This window comes from Dendronephthya gigantea, unplaced genomic scaffold (genome assembly GCF_004324835.1).
Source record: "Dendronephthya gigantea isolate DGI-Jeju-01 unplaced genomic scaffold, DenGig_1.0 000029F, whole genome shotgun sequence".
Lineage (NCBI taxonomy): Eukaryota > Metazoa > Cnidaria > Anthozoa > Malacalcyonacea > Nephtheidae > Dendronephthya > Dendronephthya gigantea.
Window position 1 is genome coordinate 1,762,693 of NW_021163039.1, and position 25,059 is coordinate 1,787,751.

Here is a 25,059-nt window from a genome sequence, read left to right on the forward strand (position 1 = left end):
AACCAGGGGCCGGTTGTATCAAGCCCGTTTAGCTTAAACGGTGGATAAGTCAAAATAAAATAACACTCTTACATCTCTCTTAAACGAGTCAACTTGAATATTATGCACTGAATATGTAGTGGTAAACTGTATCTTTGTATTAAGGTACTTATCCACCGTTTAAGCTAAACGGGCTTGATACAACCGGCCCCAGGGTGCTGCATTGCATGACTGTCAGATTATGGTTGTCTTCAAAATCGAGTGTGTTTTTTGTGCTTTTTCATGACATATAAGGCACGCTGATCTCGCCATATCAGCCAAAAAGAACCTCTTTTTTACGCCCAAGGAGATATAAACTCTTATTAACAATATAGACAAAAATATATGATATATCATACATCGTGCCGTAATACTCTCGAAAATGTTGTGAGAAAACTTGGAAGGCAGCTATACGACTCTCTTGTATCTCCCTTCCCCCCCTCGAGATTTGCCTCAAGCACCATGGGATAATTGCTCATTCATAGACTTTGACTCTGTCTTTCTTTAACAAAATACACACAAAACAACTAACACTTCTCGCTATGAATAATCACATAATTGAATAGGTTTTCGAATAGATATCACGTCTTCCATAATGAGCAATTGTTACGGAGTCGTAACTCAACCGATAATCGCGATCACGATATTCTTCGAAGAGAATTGCACGATATTCAATTCACCTCATTGCACGTTATTTTCTATTGCTGAGACTGAGAGTTTAGTGAATTTATCTGCTGAGGACTTTGGCTGCTTGGCAAAATGGCCGAAAACGTATTTTTGTTCGTTCCAAATTTGATAGGTAAGTGCCGCAATAAAAATATTCCAATGCATGTAAAAAATGGCGCGTTTGAATTACAAATATTGAAGAAAATAAAGAAATTGGAATTGCTTGCTGAGAAGCTATCACAAAATACGAATGTTCATATAATATTAATAGATATTATTCAATATTAATGACTCGGAATTTTATATGTAATTGATTTAAATGAGAGAGTCCCTCGTCTGTACCAAGATAGACTATCCTTATAAACTAAGCAGAGATAGATAATATTACAAGATTGTGGATTAGGGGATAGCATACCTAAAGCCGCGTTTACACCACGTGCTTTGAGCTGACATGGACCATGTCTAGGCCAAGATGTGAACGTTGTTTGTCTGGCCTGTAGACGAGGCCTGGGGCAGGCCACAAAATCTAGACCAACAGAAGAGGTGGCTGTCGTAATTCGGTGATTTATATCGATGTATTTTCTATTAAAGTTTTATTTCATATTCCTACTCCTCGCTTACAATACTAATGTAATTTTCCCAATCCTTATCTTAATCATATGCATGCACTGTTCACGTGTCCGTCATTTCTAAATATAATTAATTGTCACACGACATCCTCCCCTTTTTGGGAAAGTTTCACTATTCAAAAAATATCAATTATTGTTAGATGTTAACGAGTGTAAACGTCACTGACTAAATTTTTCTTCATCTGTCTATCCATGCTGGAAGTAGCTAGGCGGTTTCCCTGTGTCTGCTGGATCTTCTTAAAGGTGGGTCTGGTGGGTTTAGTGGTAAAGGTTGCGGTGGGGTTTCTTGTTTATCACCAGATGAATTGTAGGGTGGTATGAGATCTTCTAAGTCTTCATCGTTGATGTGTTCTGCGGTTGGCGCGTTTGGTTGATTAAACTCTTTCACATGGGATGAATTTCGGCGATAGATTTGTCCGGTTTTGCTTCGCATAACAATCTGAGAGCCGTTGATGCTGATTATTGTGAGAGGGTCCGGGTTGAACGTTGTTGAAAATTTATTGACATGCGGTTGTTTTAATACGACCAATTCGCCTTTCTTAAATTAATGAGGTTTGGCTCTTCTTTTCTTGTCAGCTAGCTTGATCTCACTGGCAAGTGGGTTGCTGGGTGGTTGTTGGATACTAGGTACCTTGGTTCGCAACTCTCGGTTCATTAGAAGTAATGCTGGTGTTTTCTCTGTTGTGCGATGGGGGGTTGTGCGATAATTGCGAAGCATTATTGGAATGGATTCCTTTTCAATTCTTTCCTTCAACTTATAAGGCGGTTTGGATAAACTTCAGAAGGATCTAGTTGAATCGTTCCACCAATCCATTCGCCTGGGGCCAATATTCAGTGAATGTACGTGGTTTGATTCCCCAATCCTTGAGGGTATTTCTGAATTCCACAGAGGTGAAGTAGCGCAGTGGCGTAGCCAGCCCGACAATTTAGTCATGCTATGCTAATAGTTTGCAATTGCTGTTCATTGACTGTGAAAACAATGAATTTCTAAAGAAATGAATAATGATAATAACATAAAATTTGCATAGCATGACTAAATCGTCAGACTGGCTACGCCACTTGAAGTAGGTCGCATTATCGGTTTGCAGTGTGATGGGATAACCGTGAGTGGCAAACACAGAATCTAACCATTTGAGGATTCTTGCTGATGTGGTGGTCGTAACAACTTCTACTTCGACCCATCGAGAGTAGTAATCGATCAAGACTAATGCATAGTCTCCGGTTGGGAATGGACCACAGATGTCGAAGGCTAGATATTCCCAGGGGCAACTCGGTAGTGGAGTCGAGTTAAGTGGGGTTGGTTGGGTTGGTTGGCCAGTTACTTGACAAGGGTGACAGCGTTTAACGAGTGCCTCTACGTCTTTATCCATACCAGGCCACCACCTTTTATCTGAGTCGATGTTTGCAACGGGTGATTCCTGCGTGATCCTCGTGGGCTGCTGTGATGGCTTTCGTGCGCAATTCGTTTGGAAGAACTATTCGAGTTCGACGGAGAACGATGTCGTTTGCCACACATAGCTCGCTAGCTACGCCTTTAAAACTACTGGGGAGTTTGTATGGAGTATTTTCAGCGATGCATTTTCGAACAAGCTGCAGTTCCGGGTCATGGACAAAAGCTGAGCGAATTTCTTCTGTGTCGATTGCTCGAGGTGACATGTGTTGGGCGATAAGGTTAACATGTCTGTCAGCACTGTTGTCGCGCTTTGATGGTGGTTGTTTTGGTGTCAATCTTGATAGGGAATCTGCTAGGTTTTGAGGACCTGGACGGTGCAATCGAAGTTGCCATCTCTCGATACGAGCTGGAGGTGGTTTACTTGATTTTGGCTGGAAGATGTATTCAAGGGGTTTATGGTCAGTTTCAAGCTCAAATTTTCTGCCAAATGGGTACATGTGAAAATGTTCACACCCGAATACGAGTGCGAGAGCTTCCTTTTCGATGTGACCATACGTACTTGACTTCCGTGGTGGTGAGTGAACGACTTCCATAAACGACTGGACGGTAGTTGGTGTCGGGTTGTTGTTGTAGGAGTATGGCTCCAACTGCCCAAGGAGAAGCAACAACTACCAGCTTGGTTGGTGCGTTCAGATCATAATGGGCTAAAACAGGTGCGGTCTTTGTGGGGGTCAAGCGGTGAAAGAGGTGGTAAGCCGCTTCGAGGGGCTCCCGTGTTCAACGAACCAATTGCTTGCTGAATCGCCTGTAATTCGGGACTGCTTTCGTTTTGCTGAGACGTTGTTGCCTCCGTTTGTGGTTCAGGCGGTGGCATTCTTCTTTTCTTGTTGCCAAATGTCGTAATTCGATGATTTATATCGATGTATTTTCTATTAAAGTTTTATTTCATATTCCTACTCCTCGCTTACAATACTAATGTAATTTTCCCAATCCTTTATCTTAATCATATGCATGCACTGTTCAATTTTCAAATTTTGAGGGTTAATTTTATAGAATAAATTCTAGTATCACCATGCACCTTTCGGCGTCTTTTCCAAGTATTTTGTATTGTATCTTGGCTTTCAGACCTGGTCCAGGCCAGAGTGTTAACGCGGCTTTATAAACGCATAGTCATAGTAATAATTAGCCTTCTCCGCAGGCATCTCTTATGTATTAAATGATATTAGGTTATTAGGCATAGGTTAGCTGTGTCATGGGGGGCGAGGAAAAAATATGCATATTTTTAAAGGACAAACTTTTTCGGGTGATAGTTTAATGCTATTCCCGTGGTACTTTGGCGACCCTGCCAACCTGGGTTATGGGACAAATTGCCCCCTCCTCCTGCGGGCCCTCCTTGTGACTTTCCTACTTTTTTAGGCTACGTTCGTATATTTCTTGCCATTCTGTCATTCTACTACATGGCCGTTAGTCCAGTAATATTTGCAACATGTTATTTGCTCAATGCTTTTCTGGATCAATTTGATGGATATTTTGCTCGTCGCCAAGGCCAGGGTACGAAATTTGATTTTTTGTGACAAAATCCGCATATCGTTGCTCATACAATGTTGTTGTGAAAACAATTAACGTCATATTTTTTGCTATTCAGTATCAAAATTTGGAGCAATGTTGGACATGCTTACAGACAGGTTAGTCTTTATATCTAATTCTCTAACTGGTATTTTCAACGCACCGAATAACGAGATTTTTAAGGCCTTGGTTAAACGTCGCATTTTGGTCGCTTCGAATGCAATTCAAACAATAGATAATGAGATGATAAAACTAATTACAGTAAGCCTCATTATTTGAATTGAATTCGACGCGACCAAAATGTAAAGTTTAACCAGGCCTAAGACAAATTAATCAAAGGGCAATAAATAACAATATGCTCAGTATGCTATATATACCAACATTAACCTTTTAAATGCTACACTTAAACTAAAACGAGTTCAGATCTGAACCAAAAATAAATTCCTGCCCCCAAAACATGAAAACATGAAATATGAACTGTGTTGTACTTACATTAGATCGGTCTAAAGGCATTTCTCTCTTAACCGTGTCTCGTGGTAGATATATACACACACACGGGTCTCGATCAACTCTGATAACTTCAAATAGACTCTCCAAATCACACGTAGTATACACGCTACGAATATTTAGGAAACGCTTTCCAGTATCTGGATCAAATATTATTAAATATATGAAGACTATTGTGCCGCTCGAGGCCCGCTAATGCACTTCAATTCTTTTCGTTGGAATGCACAATATTTGTACTTTCTCGTCCGTCGAATGTGTTGAAGATCCAACTAGCTGTGTTGCTCGGTAAAGAAGTCCTTAAACTTGTGAGTTGTGACCACACATTCTCACTTTCTTCGGAGCTAATGAAAGCTATATTTTCCTGTGTCGAAAAGCACCTTTTTTCAAAGTGCAAAGCCATAACTTGCATAAATAGATGCTGCGAACAGCATTTGCATTGAAATGCCAATGCAATTGATTATACTTCTGGGATTTGAAAATACGTTTTTGGCCTACAGGGTGTATAAAAAAGACGCAACCACTTAATATTCATGAATATCCTCTTTGTTCTACAACACAAAAGACGTTTGGCCCCTGGAATGCGAGAAAGCTTGTAATCATATTCTAGCGGCACAATCGTCGGTAAACAAAGTCGGGTGCGTAAACCAACGAGTTGAATTGAAAGTATTTAACGAGTAAAATATTATTTACAATTTATTTTACAAGGTCGACAATAAAAACTCGTTGTTCGGTTGTTAGCTGCACACCATTATTAGTTTAGCTGATTTGACCATTAGCAGTTGAACTGTACGATTAGAAGCCATTTTAAAATCCCAGGGGCATAAAATCTATTGAGCTTATGAACAATATGAATTTTAGAATATTAAGTGGTTGCGTTTTTTTTGATACACCCTGTACAGGGTGTCCCAAAAAAAACGAAAACTATTGAAATCACTCATTGTTAAAATTTGAATGCCGTGTTCACGAATTTCAGCCCGTGGGGATTTAATGCAACTTATAAAATGTTAGAGAAAGGGGACATGTCGAAGGTCATGGTCCTTGAGATACACATTTATATAATGTTATCCATATTTGTAAATTGTAAATATTGTTGATAAATATCATTTTTGCATGCGAACAAGCAAATTTTACTGCATCATGTGCTTTCGTAAAAATGGTATGGTAAACATTTATACAGCTGTGGGTCCCAACAGAGTGCTTGGGCATTCAAACTCTAACAATTGTATTGTTATGGGTGATTTCAATAGTTTTCGTTTTTTTTGGGACACCCTGTATATTATCCATACGCCATATTTTGTACGCGTCGAATGCAATTTAAACAATAGATAATTAGATGATAAACCTCAGCAGCATCTCATTATCTATTTTTGGATTGCATTCAACGCGACTAAAATGCGACGTTTGAATTCATGGACATAGTAGTTCAAACTGCAAAAGTACTGCAAAGCTCTGTTCACACGACCAACTTTGTCGGATCCAATACACTTCTGATGGATGTTTTATAGCCTGTTGACTTGCAATGCATATTGGACAGCATGCAAACCACTAAAGTCCCATTTACACCACACTAAATTAATTTAGACGCTCTCGGCGTATTAAAAGCTAAAAATGACTCACAATATTCCAAAGGTGTGCAACAACATGTCTTATGGTGATGTTGAGCGAGTTCTTTCCCTCGTATCGCGTTGTCTTTCAGTTTCTCATTTCACTGGACATTAGCAGTCACTGGTTACACATGTACAGGTAAGCCGTGTAACTTATGTGTTGTTTTGAATGAGGTGTCAATTGATAAAAGCCACCAATCTGATAGATGAAGTAACTAGGGTGTCAAGGCTAGTTTCAACTCAGGAAAAATCTCCTTTGGATCGGAACGGACAGGGAAATTTCCTTTGTCGGAAACTTTCCTGTCCTGTCCGAGTGGAAACTAGCCTTCAGTTGGGTATTTGGACAAATACGCACGACACAAAACAGGTAGTTTAAGATTCAATGAAATATGTTAATCTTAGGCTGCATGCATTCAGACAGAGTGCCCGGTACCGCGGTGCCCCAAGTCAAAACGGGTTCATCATAGATCATGCTGAGCAAGTGCCCAGTAAACTAATTATTTTTTTTCTATAGCTCGCTGATAAAAGGTGACCAAAGCCACAAAATCACAACAAACTTCTTTCTTCGTCTGTACTACTCCTCCTGGGTACGTTTCGTGTATTTCCAAAATATCAGAGTAGTTGAAAATTTTCACACGTCTATCTTGCCTACAATGCCAGTAAACGTTACAATGATATTCGGGGCTGCAGGTTTTTCATGTCGTGATACGTGGTTTCTATGTTTCAGACTGTTCTGTTCATCATGTGTATGGGAAACGAACTGTTTTTTGTCGCGTTGTACTTCATTCACTTTTCATACGGGCCAACAGGTAACGGTAAGATAACAACGCATACACAGGTGGGCTGGGGACGTAGAGGGGGGAACGCAGGAAGGTGGTTAGACAGAGAAAGGTGCATAGAGGAGAGTAGGAACATGGAGGCGGGTACAAACAGGGCAAATTGAGGTGGTGCAGAGTGCAGAGTGGATCGTGCTATACAAAACATAGGGTGCATGCGGAAGGAGAGGAATGTGCATAGAGGTGGGTATAAAGAGGAGGGGGCGTTGAGGTGCAGAGTGGAGCGTACAAAGGGGTGGGTACACAGCGTAGGGTGCACATGGGTGGAGAGGAATGTGCATAGTGGTGGGTATAAAGAGGAGGGTGCGTTGAGATAGGTAAAGGAAAGAGCGTGTATAGGAGTAGATAGCAAGAGGAGTGCATGGAGGTAGGTGCATGGCTATTGACACGAGCAATCATATTTTTTACATCTTCCGACACATCCTGATGAAGTTCCTGGTTGTGACAGTATAGTGCTCAGTGCTCTACGAAATCCACACATCATGCTGTGTTTAGTCTTGTATGAATAAGTTTCATTTTGTGTTCATGTTGATAACCAAATGAGCCCGAAATAAGTCCCCCTCTACCCGTCATGTAAACAGAATTAAGCTCCGTGAGGAAATAAACAAGGGAAATACATAGTTCAGTTTTGGGAATACATAGTTCAGTTAGACACGAAAGCGGGTACAAAGGGGAGGTGGGAGCAGAGTTGAGCGTGCATAGGGATGGGTACTGTTTTTTGATATTTTTCTGTTTATCATATCTTAGTTTTTACTGTGAACAACGTTTCAGTTGGTTGGTGGTCATTAGTTGCCTACGTGAATTTTCCGATATTTTTCCTGAAACAATTGATCAGCGTGATTCACTTGGTGACGGCCTCACAAGACGTTGTTGCTTACGATGTTGCTGAAAGACGGAAGACTAGCAGTTGACCAGTGGAACTTATTTAGATCGGAACGAATAAAGGAAATTTGTAATTGGTAGCCATTTTTGAAGCCAACATCGCGAACTTGAAGCTAAATTGAGGACTAGTGCCAGTCTCTCTTAATTGTTCTTGTTGACCAGATAATCAACTGTGCTGACATAAACAATGGTCCAATTCGCTGGGGTGAAAAACACAAGAATTACCGGTATTATTTACCAGGATGAGAATCGAAAGACTAATCTAATTGATACATGTTAACTTGCCGTCTTCTTCAGTGCTTATAAAAAATGTCTTGGTAAAAATCATTGAGGGGGGGGGTGGGGGCGACTTTTATATTATTCTCACAATATATTTCGCTACCAAACTTTGCGAGTTCACTAAATTTGGGATGTTTTTAAGGCTAAGTAAAATTAAGTGAGTTTAAGATAACTTTTCAAAATTTTCTTAAACATTTTGATATATATATATAGGGTTCAAATAATATTCATTATTTGGCAAATATAACTTTTAAACTACCTAAAATTTAAGGATGTAAAACTGTTCATTTGATTGGATTGAATCGTTTTGAAACGCATATCTAGTTGGCTAGTTTACCTACACCAGGTTCCACACAAACACGAAGATATTTTTTACTCAAGGCTAACTTGACCGCCTCGTTTATCTGGTCGAGGTCAAAAGATGGGCTGACAAGTTCGTCGTAAGGATATTTATCGACCGTATCGCTCAGGAAATCCACGGCTTGTTCCAAATGCCTTGGACCATAATTATGAATGCCTGTATTGAGCAAAATAACATAATTTTCAAAGAGATGGCTGACAACAGCATAAAGTGCATATAAACTGAAAATTTGGCTTTTTATATTCTATTTCCGTATTGGAAATAACGTGTTGGTAAACTTTCTTTTACGAACTTTTATATTTTCTATCCTGGAGTGATAGAGATTCGCTTGACCGCGGCAAAGTTTGGATCAAGGCACGTACACATAATATTCATAATGATCAACTCGTTCACATCCATCAAAAGAAGGATAGCGCTCCGAATGTCTCAGCAGAAATTGGACGCGTGAAAGAGGCCTAAGGCCATCACGAAGCGTTAAAGCGTGCTTAGTTCATTCGAGCAGCATAGATAAAGAAGTATAAAATGACATGTATATAACGCGTGTTCTGATTGGTCGAAGTCCGTGTCTAGATCAAGCCATCGAAACACTCGCTTATTGAAATAAAATTTGTAAAACTATCTTGTTGGTTTCTTGGTTTACTTCACAGTTTCCGTATTTGGATAGCCTGATCCAAACCCTTGGGATTCTTTCTTGGGTGAAGAAAAGCTTGTAGTAAATAAACAATTACTTGTAGTAAATAAACAATCCCATACCTCTAAAAGTCAAACACTTCCTAATAATTTGTTCAGCTGTAAGTTCAAGTTTTGAGTCCGGATGGACCAGGCCAACAAATGTATAGAATCCACCAGGCTTGATAACGCGCATGCCTTTGGGAAAGACGTTCTTTACACCGCTGACCTAAAATAACGAGGGAAACAGAAAATTAGTGACATGAATGCTCAGAAAAAACCAAAGCCAGAAAAACCTGCTTCTTTAAAAAAATGGACAAGCTGAGCGGTAAACTACGAATATAGAGAATGAAAATAGACAGAAGTGGCTGTACTTTTAAAATGTGCTTTTTATACTAATAGTTGGAAGGACTGGGACAAATGACTCCAGGCACATGATAGATCAGTTTTGTCAGAAAAGCTATAATCTTTTTCTGGGTTATTATTCCAGTTACCACACTAGCGTTCAGTGGATCAAATTGCTTACCTCCATCACAGTATCTATACTATTGTCCTTAAGTTTCTCCTCTTCCTGATTGGCTAAAAAAGCAATGATAAAGTGCAGTTACAAAATCTGCCAAAATTTTCTTTGGGTAAAATTTTAACAGTATTTTCTAATATGATCTAGGGTTGTCCCAGAATAAGTGTGTTGTAAAACAAGACCTTCACCCACCGCCATTAAGTGACACAGCTCCAAATTTCTCAGCCATCTTCAATCTTTCTGTGTGAACATCATAACAATAAATCTTTCCATATCCAGCCTCCCGAAATAAAGCACAACTGAAGATGCCAAGAAGTCCGGCACCCTGGAATGAAATATTAAGTTAATAATTATAAACTAAATTGCATCAAAACTCACCCTCACTATAGTTGAAGTACTACAATACATGCATATATATGCATGCACAAATTCATTCTGCCAAAAAGGTTGAGCTTATAATCAAGAATCTAGGACTATACCGGTAATATAATATATCATAGACATTTCAATGGGTCACCAATACTTTATGGAAATGGCTTTAAAGCAACAAATTTTAGCACCCTTTTCCGAACCAGATGCAAATGGGGGAAGGTTCTACACAAATTAAAGTTGTACAAAGTACTTCTTTCACTGCATCTTGTCAGATTAAGAGAAAGAACCTTAGTTGGGCTTTAAGAAATAACTATGTTACAAACCTGCACCAAGACAGACTTCTTTTTGTTTGCTTCTCGTTTTTTTTCCAAATTATGTAAATCCATCAATGGCTCTACAGCATTTGTCATGGATGCGAACGCACAATTTAGAGTCGCTCCAATCTTGTCATCTACATTGTCAGGCAGCTTCACAATGTGGGTCCCCTTGCGTAAAACAATATGTGTTGCATAGCAGCCATTCCAACCAGTCCCACTTGACATATCTGCATGACCATACTTAAAATGAAAAATACTAAGATGAAGAAAAAGACCATAGACATATTATGTATAATATAAAGATTATAACAACTATTACCAGCTTTTTTGTGAGGTATTAATTTTAAAGAGGAAAAGTAGTTAATTACTGTAACCTCTGTTTCTTCATAAAATCAACACTGCATCATGACCTAAACACCTAATGCTACTGTTTGCAGGATGGTTGTATGAAAGCTGCATTACATTATCCACCAATTGTGGCTCTTAAAGTTTAATTGCCTGGAATTCAACTCACTTAGATTTTAAACTTTATTACATGTATTCCTGCAAATATACCTTGAAAAGAGAGAAGCATTTCTGTGTCAAGTCACTTTCACATCTTTCACAAGAATGACAGGAATCAGCAACTGTAAATGTCAGTCTGTCACCAATTTGTACCTTCTCATGAGAACACTTGTGGTCAACAACCTCCACAACACCTTCATGACCCAAGATGCTAAAGAAACAGTAGCAAACTTCAGCAAAAATTTATGATTTGTGTCTGGTTGTTTTAAGCACAACCAGGAGAAATTTAGACCTAGTTTTCAAGCTCAACTAACAACTTGTATTTTAATTGGTTTTGTGGCTGATATACATTACTAGTTACCTGCAAAGCAAAAAAAATGAAAAGGAAGGTGAACTTTGCTAGGATACCTGCTTCAAATATCAAACTTGTTGTAGAAACGTACAAATTGGAGGAAGTGATAAAGGTTGATTTTTATCAATGAACATTTTCCATAGTCACACGAGTAAAGTTTCATATCCGTAAATAATAAAGCCAGGGTAAGCGCTTGCCAATGCAAACACTGACTATAGTAATATTTAATGCCACCTGAGCGATTCAAATCAAGTATTCAATAATATTTATAAAAAATTGTTTACATAAATCTCCTGGTTCCAGGGCTTGTTTATTCCGAATTGTTGTAAACCATGTACAAATTCTATAACTATATGTATTGTATTTTGAGTTTATACTGAAGATACATGTCAACAAAGCTATTTCTTTCAACAAAAACAGGTCACCGTATTTTGACAAACCTTGGTACTGGTTCTGTCCTTCTTCCTATAATCGTGTGCAGATCCGAGCCACATATCGTCGCCGCTTTCATCTTCCCTAGTATCTCTCCCTCTCTGAGTTGTGGCAGACCGGCAAATTCGGTTTCCAAAACCTTTTTAGGCCCATGAAATATAACCCTTTGTCCTTCTGTCGACGTGGCGCTGTCAGCGAGAACCGATAGCATTCTATTCGACGAGGATAAAATCTTCGCCGAGTGCGACAAACAAAATATCACCCTTTGTAGACACATGAAGAAAGAAGATCTTTGAAGTTATTGTGACAATCTAAACGTAAACAGTCCCAATATTCTAATTATAACACTTCAGCAATCAGCACGTGAATCACTCCATACTCACTGACCCTTGTTCTCGAAGTGAACGTAGAACGCGTCCGGTTGTCCGGTCCTTGATTTTGCCGGTAAAATATAATTTATTCAAGATCCATAATAATCCATAATCCATGGCAACCGATGATAATTCTGTTATTGCTTAGTTATCAATACGATTATTGCAATATTTACGCGTGGCACTTCGTGGTGAATTAGCGATATTGTTTCTTGTTTTCTGCAGAATTACGAAAATATTTTGTGCGAAATCCGGCAGTAATAATCTGAAGTTACTAATTGACCCTACTCCAAACTTAAAACCAGAACCACAATCATAAGCCTACAACTCCTTGGCCCTTGCAAATGACATTGTAAAAAAATACTCTTGTAAAAAAAAGACCCCAAAATCTTTGGGATTCTGTGACACTTGTTCGCATGTCAAACGATAAAATATCACATATTAGTTGTTCAGGAGGCGAATTTTAAACCATTCGACAACAATCAAGCAAGATATGTCTCACCATAGACAATCCAAAAGACATGTCTTTTGGATTGTCTATGGTCTCACCGATGCAGTGTCACTGATCTAGATGTATCATTGAGCTGTAAATGGATAATACCATTATTACCATACAATGCAAGAAGACTCTCAGACTCAATACAGTGTTTCGATCGGCAAGAGGCATGTCAATAAGTGTATCTATGCATGCCATAACTTGGCTATAGATATATAGCTCTCTATACATGGCTTCTTTTGAATTGGATATTATCATATCCTTAAACTGTGATATTATTCACGCAGAGTTGCAAACAAGCTAATTCCAGTACAAAAATCAACCAATCAGAAGCTAGATCGTAGACAAAACCAAATTATCATTTTCTTTACTTCATGCCACTTCAGGCGCATTTTCGAGTAATTCTAATATTTTTACACAAAACCGTGTTTGCTTTTCAGTCAATTGTAAAATGGAATTGATAATTAGTTCGCAACAATCAGACTGTTTATTTTATATTGGTACATTTAATACATTTTTGTTACACAGTCCATATTAGCATCGCACGACAAAATATCATCGTGCGTCATATGCTTTGTAATTATTTACTGATAAAACAGAAAATTTCAACACACATGTTTTAGGCACGGTTATATTTTTTTCTCTAAGTACTTGTTTTGGAAAGTAAGATTTAAGTAACATTCCCCAGGTCTGGCCAGGGATGGGGAAACCACCCCCACCTTCCCAGGGGGATGCCCCCTCTCCACCACGCGAATACCTAACACCACCAATTGTGCGCAAAACATGGGTATTATACTTATACGATGTAATATTTCATCATGACGTTATGTAAGATGCGTCTTTACATTTGACCAGGGCATTGACCACGGCCATTTGCAGATAAAAAAGGTTTTATTTCTACGGCGTTATCTACACCGGTTGTATAAACTTTTAACTATTGTTTGTGACAAATACACAGCCTGGGAAATTATGTTCAACTAAAGGCTAGTTTCCACTCAGAAAAAATCTCCTTTGGATCGGAACGGACAGGAAAATTTCCTTTGTCGGTGAGTTTTCAGACGGCGTTTATACAAAGGAATCTTTCCTGTCCTGTCCGATCCAAAGGAGAATTAATCTGAGTGGAAACTAGCCTTAACTTGTGACAATGTATGATAGGTGACACAAATCAACCACCACAACTGGAATAAGCATACTAAAATGAGTAAAAATTCGAAATTGACAACTGTAAGTTGTAAAATGCGGAAAATATATCCTTGCAAAATTCCCATACTTTGAAATATCGCGAGGAAATTGTAGTGATGCACCGAAATTAAAATTCACCGATTTTTCTGATAACATAATATTTGCGGGCCGATACCAATTCAATATTCTATACGATTTCAAAACATTCAACAAAGACATCATAGCAACTGAATTAAACTCAATTTTTTCGTCTACTAATATAAAGTTATTTGCTACGAAATGTTTTAAAACAACACATACATCGTTTTCAAACCTATATTTGATTTTAACACTTTACGGTCAGAATTACGGCCAGACCGATCCTGTTGTATTTTGGTACAGACAAGAATTTTGGTATATTAGAGTGTTTCAAGAACTCTGCCAACTGGAACTCTGCATTCAAGTATATCGTTATTTATATCTGCCTAGCGCGGGAAACATAGTTTTATCGTTATATTCTTGACGAAATACTCTATTTCAATTTAAAATATGACCGGTCTGACCACTTTGGCCGCTTAATGGAAAGCTCCCTAAGATGCACTGCCACTGATATCGGTATGTTTGCAAAATATTCATGGATACCTATTCCATTATAGAGCGGGTATGTCGATACCGACAAACCGATACAGATATCGGTACATCACTAGAAATTGTTAGCATTTTTCACAATATGTGATAACAATTCGCTAGTAATCAATACATTCAAATTTGACAAGGATATATAATCAGACTATTTTTGGTATAGTTTTTCTGGAAATGAACTCTGCATTGGTAGTTATGATTTATAAAATAACGTTAAGAATTTGAGCAATTTCATTGGTCGAGAGCCATGATCTATAAGAGGACAGATGCACGGAATGACGTCACACATAATTCTAACGAGTTTGAACAGTCAACTCTCGTTTTGTCACCCAATCACATTTTAGCACGCGTCTTAAGCTAGCCAATAGCATTTCTTCAATCCTATAGATCATGTACGCGTGATCTCTGCAAAATACTTAGTTTGACAATTTTCCAAGTGTTGGCACTAAAGACAAAAAGCAAAGTATAGGAAGAAAAAATATAGAAAGCAAAATAAGGACCAGGGTAATTTTAACCAACTTGGCCCATAAAAACCAATAGACCTTTTACATTATAAAAAACTTTTTGATCTATGCATGGAAATGCAATCAAATCACCACAGCTGAAGGTAGTCTATAATGCAAAAGGTCTATTCCTTAATGTGGTGTACTAGCCAAATAGAATTGTGTACTTTAAGTTAAACCCTGAATGCTTAAAAGTTTATACAACCTGTCTCTCATCTCTTTCTAAATTTAATGCATGGAGCCATTGATCTTAGGATAATGACTGGATGCCTATTTTGCAATTAAATCCCTGGACAAAATGAGTGTAGTATGATGGCTAGATATGATAGCACTAGCATTTCACTCATAAACACTTTAGTTAAAACATCAACAGCTGCATAGCAAACCCTACAGTCTAAGTTCAAGTCCTCATTTTGCATCGGTAGCACTACTTTCCTGCGGAATCATGACATCAGGTGGATCAGGAGGTGTTGAAAGACTTGTGATGTTTAATGCCTCCCATTCATCTGTGCCTTAAATAAACAAGAATCCTGATTGTTCATTATGGTATATCAGTATATGATATTTCTGAGTTTGCAACATTTGGCATCTTGAATGCATTATATTAATCACAACAGTGCTTTTTCCACTTAAAATATTAAACAACATAAAAATTGCTGTGCAAACCCATGATGACATACAGTGTCCACGTGATGAATCTTATGGACACTTATATTTGATTTCAGCACTTTCAAATTAAGAGCTTTGATCATTGCAATTACTTTTACCAGTAATATTGGCAAAATATTTACCAATACCTATATTTCCATTTCTATAGGCCTTTATTCAGATCATTAAAACTTATCGCAATGAATAAACTTTTCTCTTGAATTAAAATGTTTTTCCATTCTTACGGGTACCATATACCATAATATAATATCTCATATCTGGCTCCAAATTTTGCAAGTACCAGTAATATGAAAAGTACATTACCCAAAATTAATATTAAAACTGCAATTTACTGACATTTGTAAACCTAACAGCTGGTACTTTCTTGAAAAGTGCCAGTTTGCCAAATAAGACCTTCTGACAGAAACCCAAGAATGCGCACTTATCATTGAGTTTCAATTGTCATATACTGAAAACTTGTTAAAAATGAGGTGTTTCATTGAAACATATAATTAACCAATAACCTTAAAAACTAGGATTTTTTTATGGACAGTGTTGTTAACACCTTGTCTTTGGGTTCATACCCAACTGGTCAGTGTGCATGTGTACAGATTAACATGTACAAGTGCATTATATGTCCAGATAATTCTGCTCAATTTTTGGTCAATAGAAAGCCTACATATGGGTGCCTTATTTATAGATTAACAAAACTCTCTGTTACTGCCTTTCGCTTGGCATTAACCAAGCATATACCAACTCAATTAATACCAGACAATTTTATTGGCCAGTGGAGGAGCACGACCCAATGGTACACCAATAAACTCTATTATAAAGGAAAATGGATTGCCGCTCTGTCGCTATCTTCAAAGTTAAACTGACATGCATACTAATGTCTATGCCCTTTTTTCCCTTACAGTTAGCTTAATATGGAGGGTGAAATTTTCCACTTTTTCCACAATAACATTTGTTTAGTTTAGAAAACTAGTGTTACTTTCATAAATACAACTGAAATTAGCTAAAAGATAGCGGCAAACAAACTGCTTATGACTTTCACTTTGTACGTCAATTGCAATCACCTCAGCTTCACCCACTAATGGCAATCTAATGAACAGTTAACAATCCAGTGATCGAGTTAACTGGGATATAGCAGTTTATAGGTTTATTAATAATAGTTCTACTCTCAACCAAAGATGGTATTTGGGTTGGGTTGGCTGAGTGACTTCAAGTGGTAATTTCAAGGACAAAAATGCTCACTATCATGGCCAATCCAAACTATTCCCTTCTTAGAGATAAAGAAATCAAAAGTTACCTTCCACTTTGCAGGCCAAACCAATCATAGCGGGATTTTGTGGTCTGGCTGTTTGACTTGTGAAGCCGTAATCACCCAGCGTTTTATTATCGTCGAGAGCCTGTTCATCTTTGAACAATTTCTGATCTTCTGGCGCCGTCTTTGCAATGCCCTCGATCATTTTCTTCAGCTCAGACACGGTTGTTGACTCGGTACAATCGAGAAACATGGTGAGCTTCGCGCGACGAACCATCACAAATATTTCCTGCAAAGAGCAAGTATACAAACGATTTACGTCGAAATTGACAGCTTTGTATTAAGGAGTAGAGCGTAAGAAAAGCAACGTACCATTTTCGTTGATTTCACGGAAGAAAATGGCAAATTTCTGTTTAAAAAGTCACTTCGACATCAGAAAAATTTTCAATCTTTTTCCCTTTGTGAACAAGCGATAACTCTTATCAGCAGTTACACCCTTGACTGATGGGTAGTTACTTTATGTGACCCCTATTATAATGTATCACATATTATAGTGTATCACATACCTTAGTCCTCCTCAGTCTCCCCCAGCCACCCTTAGCCCTCCTTTGCCCTCCTTAGACATCCTTAGCCCTCCTTAGCCCTCCTTAGACATCCTTAGCCCTCCTTAGCCCACCTTAGCCCACCTTAGCCCTCCTTAGCCCTCCTTAGACATCCTTAGCCCTCCTTAGCCCTCCTTAGGCCTCCTTAGCCAACCTTAGCCCTCCTTAGCCCTCCTTAGGCCTCCTTAGCCCACCTTAGCCCACCTTAGCCCTCCTTAGCCCTCCTTAGACATCCTTAGCCCTCCTTAGCCCACCTTAGCCCACCTTAGCCCACCTTAGCCCTCTTTAGGCCTCCTTAGGCCTCCTTAGCCCTCCTTAGACATCCTTAGCCCACCTTAGCCCACCTTAGCCCTCCTTAGCCCTCCTTAGACATCCTTAGCCCTCCTTAGGCCTCCTTAGCCCACCTTAGCCCTCCTTAGGCCTTCTTAGCCCTCCTTAGACATCCTTAGCCCTCCTTAGCCCACCTTAGCCCACCTTAGCCCTCCTTAGGCCTCCTTAGCCCTCCTTAGACATCCTTAGCCCACCTTAGCCCACCTTAGCCCTCCTTAGCCCTCCTTAGACATCCTTAGCCCTCCTTAGGCCTCCTTAGCCCACCTTAGCCCTCCTTAGGCCTTCTTAGCCCTCCTTAGACCACCTTAGCCCTCCTTAGCCCTCCTTAGGTCTCCTTAGCCCTACTTAGCCATCCTTAGCCCTCCTTAGGCCTCCTTAGCCCTCCTTAACCCACCTTAGCCCACCTTAGCCCTCCTTAGGCCTCCTTAGCCCTCCTTAGCCCACCTTAGCCCTCCTTAGCCTTCCTTAGCCCTCCTTAGGCCTCCTTAGCCCTCCTTAGCCCTCCTTAGACATCCTTAGCCCTCCTTAGGCCTCCTTAGCCCACCTTAGCCCTCCTTAGGCCTTCTTAGCCCTCCTTAGACATCCTTAGCCCTCCTTAGCCCACCTTAGCCCACCTTAGCCCTCCTTAGGCCTCCTTAGGTCTCCTTAGCCCTCCTTAGACATCCTTAGCCCACCTTAGCCCACCTTAGCCCTCCTTAGCCCTCCTTAGACATCCTTAGCCCTCCTTAGGTCTCCTTAGCCCTCCTTAGCCCTCCTTAGCCATCCTTAGCCCTCCTTAGCCCTCCTTAGGCCTCCTTAGGCCTCCTTAGCCCACCTTAGCCCTCCTTAGCCCTCCTTAGGTCTCCTTAGCCCTCCTTAGCCCTCCTTAGCCATCCTTAGCCCTCCTTAGCCCTCCTTAGGCCTCCTTAGGCCTCCTTAGCCCTCCTTAGCCCTCCTTAGCCCTCCTTAGGTCTCCTTAGCCCTCCTTAGCCCTCCTTAGCCCTCCTTAGCCCTCCTTAGGCCTCTTTAGCCCTCCTTAGCCCACCTTAGCCCACCTTAGCCCTCCTTAGCCCTCCTTAGCCCTCCTTAGGCCTCCTTAGCCCTCCTTAGACATCCTTAGCCCTCCTTAGCCCTCCTTAGGCCTCCTTAGCCCTCCTTAGCCCTCCTTAGACATCCTTAGCTCTCCTTAGCCCTCCTTAGGCCTCCTTAGGCCTCCTTAGCCCTCCTTAGGCCTCCTTAGCCCTCCTTAGCCCTCCTTAGACATCCTTAGCCCTCCTTAGGCCTCCTTAGCCCTCCTTAGCCCACCTTAGCCCACCTTAGCCCTCCTTAGCCCTCCTTAGACATCCTTAGCCTTCCTTAGCCCACCTTAGCCCACCTTAGCCCTCCTTAGGCTTCCTTAGCCCTCCTTAGCCCTTCTTAGACATCCTTAGCCCTCCTTAGCCCTCCTTAGGCCTCCTTAGCCCCTCCTTAGCCCTCCTTAGACATCCTTAGCTCTCCTTAGCCCTCCTTAGGCCTCCTTAATTCACCTTAGACCTGCTTAGCCGTCTATACATCTTCTTATTTCTTTCCAAAAATATATCACATTACACGGAAAATACATAACATACCTTTTAAGGAGGTCTAAGGTAGGCTAAGGAGGGCTAAGGTTAGACTTATAGGCATGGCCCGATTGTGCTCGGCAACTTTTGAGCAACTTTTTACTTTTAGAGCAACTTCCTTTGTGCGAGCAACTTGAAGCAACATTCTTGTTTTGAAGCTATTTCTCAGCAACTTTTACGCTTTTTACTAAAATGCTTAAACATGATAGCATGAAACGTTTATAACTTCATTTTTTGCAATGCATTTATGTACGCGTACACTCCGTATGCGTGCCTTCTTACTATTTTTAGCAGTTATTTGGTAGAGTCAGTGTTTCCACAATGCAGGAAATGTCTTGTTTATTTAAGGTTCTCTGTTGTAAACGGGACTTTTTTGCCTTTTCAATGAGAAATAACACACACTCTAACAACGAAAAAGCGTTCAAAAATATAGGAAATTTTATGATGAGAAATTTCGTAGTTTGATTGTGGAAACACTGCCTGGGTTCCTGTTTACTTGAAAACAAGATAGCAGCTTATGAATAAGCACAAGTGTTAGTATTATACCAGAAGCAGCAGCCATTGCATTTCCTATTCTAGATATCCAAAAAAATTTTAAGTTTTGTTAATTAAAAGGACTAAAAGAATGAATAAAAGCGTACAAAAACTTCTTGCCATTGCATAATAGCCTTAATAAGTACAAGCAATATTTTGAGTTTAGTAGCAACTTTTCTCTGTTTCGAGCAACTTTTAAGCAACTTTTATGCTTTTTAGAGAGCAACTTTTTAGTTTCAGTGGGCAACATTTTGGCTTTTTACGAGCACAATCGGGCCATGCCTAAGGTCTAAGGAGGTCTAAGGAGGGCTAAGGAGGTCTAAGGTGGGCTAAGGCGGTCTAAGGAGGGCCAAGGAGGTCTAAAGAGTGCTAAGGAGGCCTAAGGAGGGCTAAAGAGGCCTAAGGAGGGCTAAGGAGGGCTAAGGTGGGCTAAGGAGGGCTAAGGTAGGCTAAGGTGGGCTAAGGAGGGCTAAGGAGGCCTAAGGAGGGCTAAGGAGGGCTAAGGAGGGCTAAGGTGGTCTAAGGAGGGCTAAGGAGGGCTAAGGAGGCCTAAGGAGGGCTAAGGAGGGCTAAGGTGGGCTAAGGTGGGCTAAGGAGGGCTAAGGAGGCCTAAGGAGGGCTAAGGAGGGCTAAGGTGGGCTAAGGTGGGCTAAGGAGGGCTAAGGATGTCTAAGGAGGGCTAAGGTGGGCTAAGGTGGGCTAAGGAGGGCTAAGGTGGTCTAAGGAGGGCTAAGGAGGGCTAAGGAGGCCTAAGGAGGGCTAAGGAGGGCTAAGGAGGCCTAAGGAGGGCTAAGGAGGGCTAAGGAGGGCTAAGGATGTCTAAGGAGACCTAAGGAGGGCTAAGGTGGGCTAAGGTGGGCTAAGGAGGGCTAAGGAGGGCTAAGGAGGGCTAAGGAGAGCTAAGGAGGGCTAAGGTGGTCTAAGGAGGGCTAAGGAGGGCTAAGGAGGCCTAAGGAGGGCTAAGGAGGGCTAAGGAGGGCTAAGGATGTCTAAGGAGGGCTAAGGTGGGCTAAGGAGGGCTAAGGAGGCCTAAGGAGGGCTAAGGAGGGCTAAGGAGGGCTAAGGTGGTCTAAGGAGGGCTAAGGAGGGCTAAGGAGGCCTAAGGAGGGCTAAGGAGGGCTAAGGAGGGCTAAGGAGGGCTAAGGATGTCTAAGGAGGGCTAAGGAGGGCTAAGGTGGGCTAAGAAGGGCTAAGGAGGCCTAAGGAGGGCTAAGGATGTCTAAGGATGTCTAAGGAGGGCTAAGGAGGGCTAAGGAGGGCTAAGGAGGGCAAAGGAGGGCTAAGGGTGGCTGGGGGAGACTGAGGAGGACTAAGGTATGTGATACACTATAATATGTGATACATTATAATAGGGGTCACATAAAGTAACTACCGACTGATGGAATACTTCATTATTACACATGTTGAAATGGTGGACGTTTCGAGGTAACAAAAGTTGCCAAGAAGTTGTCACTTTTCAGCCAGACTGACTAGTTGTGCTCGCTGTTCGCAGAAGTGTGAAACTCATTGAATTAAAAGACTAATTACAAAGCTGACAACTAACTTTATAAACGCTATAAGCCTATTATACTTTGTAAAGTTGTGTGTGTTTAACGGCAGGGTGATCACATCACCAAACTTCTTTTTATCTGTCTATTTTATCCTACTCAAAGCGTTGGGATGTGTTGTACGAATCCTATTTAGCGTTACTGTGATTAATTGTCAACGATTGAATATAAATTTTATATGCTATGTATGTAGTCAGTGCATTGTTGCAAAACTATCGTCGCATTCCGAGAAAACAGAAGTTTTCTTTCGGGATAAACGTAAAGTCTTTCCCTTTTATTTGATTCGGCTTTTTCGATATTCATGTAAACAATTTTCACCGTAGTTCAAAACTCGTTGTTGTAAAGAGGCCCCTCACTATATGTTACGGGAGGGTGCCGTCCGTCTACCAAGTGTCGCTAAATTGATTTCATATGCAGTAGCAGAATCTCCTGAGTAATGGTTGTGTAGACCTAATACAATTCGCTGCATTTCCATACTGGTTGATTCTGCTTATTTGAGGATTAACATGAGGTTCCCCGAAGATTATTTGTACCGTCGCTTCGTAGAGGCCGTTATTTGGCGTTGTCTCAACTTGAAGTTGATACATGCAACCACCTATGGAAAACATGATTGTATTAGTTAAAGGGCCTTTAGAGACTACTTCTCATTATGAAGATTCTTGTGGGGTTGATGATTGCGTAATATCAATATACTAAAAACTGTTCATTGTAAGCGAAATGTAGGTAAACAACTATAATAGACATAGCCGGAAATCCAATGGTAAATTTTTTCTCTGTTCTAGGCAGTTTTTGTATTTCCCAGTGGAGGGAGGATAGTGGGAAGGGCTAGAGATCCCGAATGGGGAAGGCTACTGCCTTCCCCCAGCCCCTGCTTGAAGCCATCTCAGTTGAACCACACATTGGCGAATTGGTATTCATAAGCGCAAAATAAGGGAGTATTATTGGTGTTTTTTCTAGGTGACTAGGTTTGTTTTTTGTCTTGTACAGTGGCGGATTCAGGGTAAGTCAGAATAAATTTCACGGCCATTTTCAATTTAAACTACCTTAATAAAAAACGCTATTGGTTATTCATTTCAAAACAATGTTTTTACATAAAAATATATCAATATGATTGCAAGTTGATGTAGAACTGTAGTTTATTCTGACTTACCCTGAATCTGCCACTGCGCGTTGTATATTGTGCGACTAAACAGCCTAAACTGTTCCGTTTTCTTGAATGAGAAATCGGTGTAATACAAAGTACAAATTATAAAACGCGTAACGGCGTGCCCGGGATTCAAAACGCCAATATGGAGGCAGATATGTTTATTATAAATCTAATTTACCCTTCAGGACATTTGTTGCGCCACTTTCTTCATTTCCTCCGATTTTCGACTTTATTAAAATTGCTGATTTAACTTTTCCCAGTTTTAAAGTTGCGCATTTTTGGTCGATGCCACTTTCTTTCAGCATGCGGTTAATTTTGCTGACGACAGTGAGCCCGCTCATCTGCACATCTTTGTGGTCAGCACTAACTGTATCCCAGTCTAAACACGGGCAGTAATGAAATGGTATCCCCGCCTGTTCGCAGGTTCTCCAGCCTATGTCTGTGAATAAACTTCTCCCGTGAGGCAAACCCTGCGGCTCTTTCGGGTACGTCAAAAGATGCCGAAGGGTGGCGTGGATATCGAAATGCGAGGTAAGAACTTCGGCGTTCCTTCGTAAGTTCGCATAGATTTCGGGATAAGAGGCCTGGAACCAAGGCGGGAAAGTCATAGACAGAAAAGGTAATCTCTCTTCCATCCGGCCAAGAATACTGGAACGGACAAAACCGTAGCGAAGTCCGTGATCTCCAAATAAAATTAACAAAGTATTATTAAGATAATTCTTATCTTTCAAATGCTTGAGAAAATTGAACAGCCTATCTTCGACCAGCGAAATAAAATTAAAAGATTCGTGATGGCAAAAATCTGCATTGAATTGAAACCCGAATTTTGGCGTGTTGGGGTAAGCGTCAAGGAAGCTTTGAACAGCGTCAAAACTAACGTTGTATATCGCTTGAGAGCCCAGGCAGTGACCCTTAATATACGTGCCTTTCTCTACCACTTTTCTAAACATCGATGTCATTTTGTTCAGGCCTGCATACCATAATGGCAGTAAGTAATGATCAATGGGTGGTTTACAAAAACCTTTAAGTCGTGCCGTAATCGCACCGTTCCAAACCTCGTCTTCACTATAGTATGTTACGTAGCCATGTTCTCGCATGTCTTTAAATATTAGTGGCCAGCGGTCGATACACTCGGCACCAGGCCTCCTAAAACAGTAAACCACGTGTTACAAAGGAATGAACCTAGGAACGGTCGTAATTTTCTTGAACAAGTCATTTTCTCCGATGATAAATAGTCCGGATGTAAATTTGTCTTACATAAAAATATTCTATCACGTAAGTTATTTTGACATGTTCACCACTTGTGACGAATATATAGAAAACCAGGCATAAAATAATCAAAAATTGCCTGTGTGGACTGGTTTTAACAATAAAACGGTTTTTTATTAACGGGAAGAGGAAAATCTTTGATATAGGAATGAAAAATTATTTTTGAAAAATTGCTGAACTCACCCTTTTCGGCCTTCAGGCAATTCATCTAGAAAACGACCAACAAGCATCCCTACGACATTCTCAGTGGTGCCATCACCAACAATCGAATGTCCATTGAATATGACCGAGTGTAGCTCGTCCCTCAAATACTCATAGACTGCTCCCAGTTTCCTATGAAAATGCGCGTGTGACGTGGAATCCATGCCCACCATCATAACGTTCAGCGGTATACCTGACTTAGTACTCGCACTGCGTTCTACATACTCCTTACGTGGTCGTACATCAAGGTGAAACTCTCTTTGGGCGTCACCATCGTCGGTTTGTACCTCAAGGTACACCATGTCTTCGTTTAGCTCCACTTCGGGATCCGACGGCGTCAACGTGCCCGTTCGGAAAACGTCGTAACCTTGCCCAGTGTCTCTCTTTCTTCGTAGAATTTGATAGTCAACCTTTCTTACATTTTTTCCTATAACGCGTCAAAGGAAGGTAAATGTTATTTATAAAATGACATGATAACGCGTGTTCTGATTGGACGAAGCCCGTGTTTGGATCAGGCCATCAAAACACGGAAATTTAATTCGCTTTTTGAAATCAAACTTTGAACACACCTTGTTGTTATTATTTTATAAAATAATTACTTAATGGTTTCCCGTGTTTGGATGGCTTGATTCAAATACTTAGGAATTATTGCTCACAATATTCTCGCACGTGTTTGAATCGGAACCATTAAATAATCGTTTTGAGACAACCGGCAGTCTAAACTCCCAAGGCGATATTCTAACTTCGGCAAGTGGACTGCATCAGTAAAGACTGGAACGATAGCTGCCGGCCATTTCGCTGAAGCTACAATTTGAAGCTGAATTTGGTACTGGTCACCTTTAATTCTATTGTTTTTGACG

General features: G+C 40.5%; 4 protein-coding genes across 4 annotated transcripts; 1 reads left to right on the forward strand and 3 right to left on the reverse strand.

Annotated features, from left to right (window-relative positions):
* Positions 1-728: 728 nt before the first annotated feature.
* LOC114523953 (CDP-diacylglycerol--inositol 3-phosphatidyltransferase-like) lies at positions 729-8,130 on the forward strand. Its single transcript, XM_028545021.1, has 7 exons — positions 729-817; positions 4,123-4,257; positions 4,352-4,391; positions 6,409-6,522; positions 6,898-6,970; positions 7,111-7,192; positions 7,967-8,130. The coding sequence occupies exons 1-7, from the start codon at positions 778-780 to the stop codon at positions 8,128-8,130; spliced, it is 648 nt and encodes a 215-aa protein (XP_028400822.1). The 5' UTR covers positions 729-777.
* A 353-nt stretch (positions 8,131-8,483) lies between these two features.
* LOC114524045 (L-threonine 3-dehydrogenase-like) lies at positions 8,484-12,297 on the reverse strand. Its single transcript, XM_028545156.1, has 7 exons — positions 11,916-12,297; positions 11,175-11,334; positions 10,626-10,859; positions 10,123-10,255; positions 9,937-9,989; positions 9,495-9,639; positions 8,484-8,897 (listed from the first exon to the last, which is right to left on the reverse strand). The coding sequence occupies exons 1-7, from the start codon at positions 12,182-12,184 to the stop codon at positions 8,701-8,703; spliced, it is 1,191 nt and encodes a 396-aa protein (XP_028400957.1). The 5' UTR covers positions 12,185-12,297; the 3' UTR covers positions 8,484-8,700.
* A 1,535-nt stretch (positions 12,298-13,832) lies between these two features.
* On the reverse strand, positions 13,833-17,450 carry LOC114524098 (elongin-B-like). The gene is made up of 3 exons (XM_028545215.1): positions 17,365-17,450; positions 17,038-17,281; positions 13,833-15,592 (listed from the first exon to the last, which is right to left on the reverse strand). The coding sequence occupies exons 1-3, from the start codon at positions 17,365-17,367 to the stop codon at positions 15,489-15,491; spliced, it is 351 nt and encodes a 116-aa protein (XP_028401016.1). The 5' UTR covers positions 17,368-17,450; the 3' UTR covers positions 13,833-15,488.
* A 4,539-nt stretch (positions 17,451-21,989) lies between these two features.
* Positions 21,990-24,501, reverse strand: LOC114523954. Its single transcript, XM_028545022.1, has 3 exons — positions 24,182-24,501; positions 22,908-23,875; positions 21,990-22,177 (listed from the first exon to the last, which is right to left on the reverse strand). The coding sequence occupies exons 1-3, from the start codon at positions 24,499-24,501 to the stop codon at positions 21,990-21,992; spliced, it is 1,476 nt and encodes a 491-aa protein (XP_028400823.1).
* Between the last annotated feature and the right edge of the window lie 558 nt (positions 24,502-25,059).

Excerpts from the sequence above, each read along its gene's own strand:
- LOC114524045 (XM_028545156.1), bottom strand. The coding sequence starts at position 12,184 with ATGTGTCTACAAAGGGTGATATTTTGTTTGTCGCACTCGGCGAAGATT. Across the intron at positions 10,860-11,174 it reads AATGCTTCTCTCTTTTCAAG|TATGGTCATGCAGATATGTC; the intron begins GTATATTTGCAG and ends TTTCATTTTAAG. Across the intron at positions 9,640-9,936 it reads GTATAGATACTGTGATGGAG|GTCAGCGGTGTAAAGAACGT; the intron begins GTAAGCAATTTG and ends TCGTTATTTTAG.
- LOC114523953 (XM_028545021.1), top strand. The coding sequence starts at position 778 with ATGGCCGAAAACGTATTTTTGTTCGTTCCAAATTTGATAG. Across the intron at positions 818-4,122 it reads GTTCGTTCCAAATTTGATAG|GCTACGTTCGTATATTTCTT; the intron begins GTAAGTGCCGCA and ends CTACTTTTTTAG. Across the intron at positions 4,392-6,408 it reads TTGGACATGCTTACAGACAG|GTGTGCAACAACATGTCTTA; the intron begins GTTAGTCTTTAT and ends AATATTCCAAAG.
- LOC114524098 (XM_028545215.1), bottom strand. Across the intron at positions 15,593-17,037 it reads TTTGGCCTGCAAAGTGGAAG|GCACAGATGAATGGGAGGCA; the intron begins GTAACTTTTGAT and ends TGTTTATTTAAG.
- LOC114523954 (XM_028545022.1), bottom strand. The coding sequence starts at position 24,501 with ATGGTGTACCTTGAGGTACAAACCGACGATGGTGACGCCCAAAGAGAG. Across the intron at positions 23,876-24,181 it reads TTGCCTGAAGGCCGAAAAGG|GAGGCCTGGTGCCGAGTGTA; the intron begins GTGAGTTCAGCA and ends TTACTGTTTTAG. Across the intron at positions 22,178-22,907 it reads CGCAACAAATGTCCTGAAGG|GTGGTTGCATGTATCAACTT; the intron begins GTAAATTAGATT and ends TGTTTTCCATAG.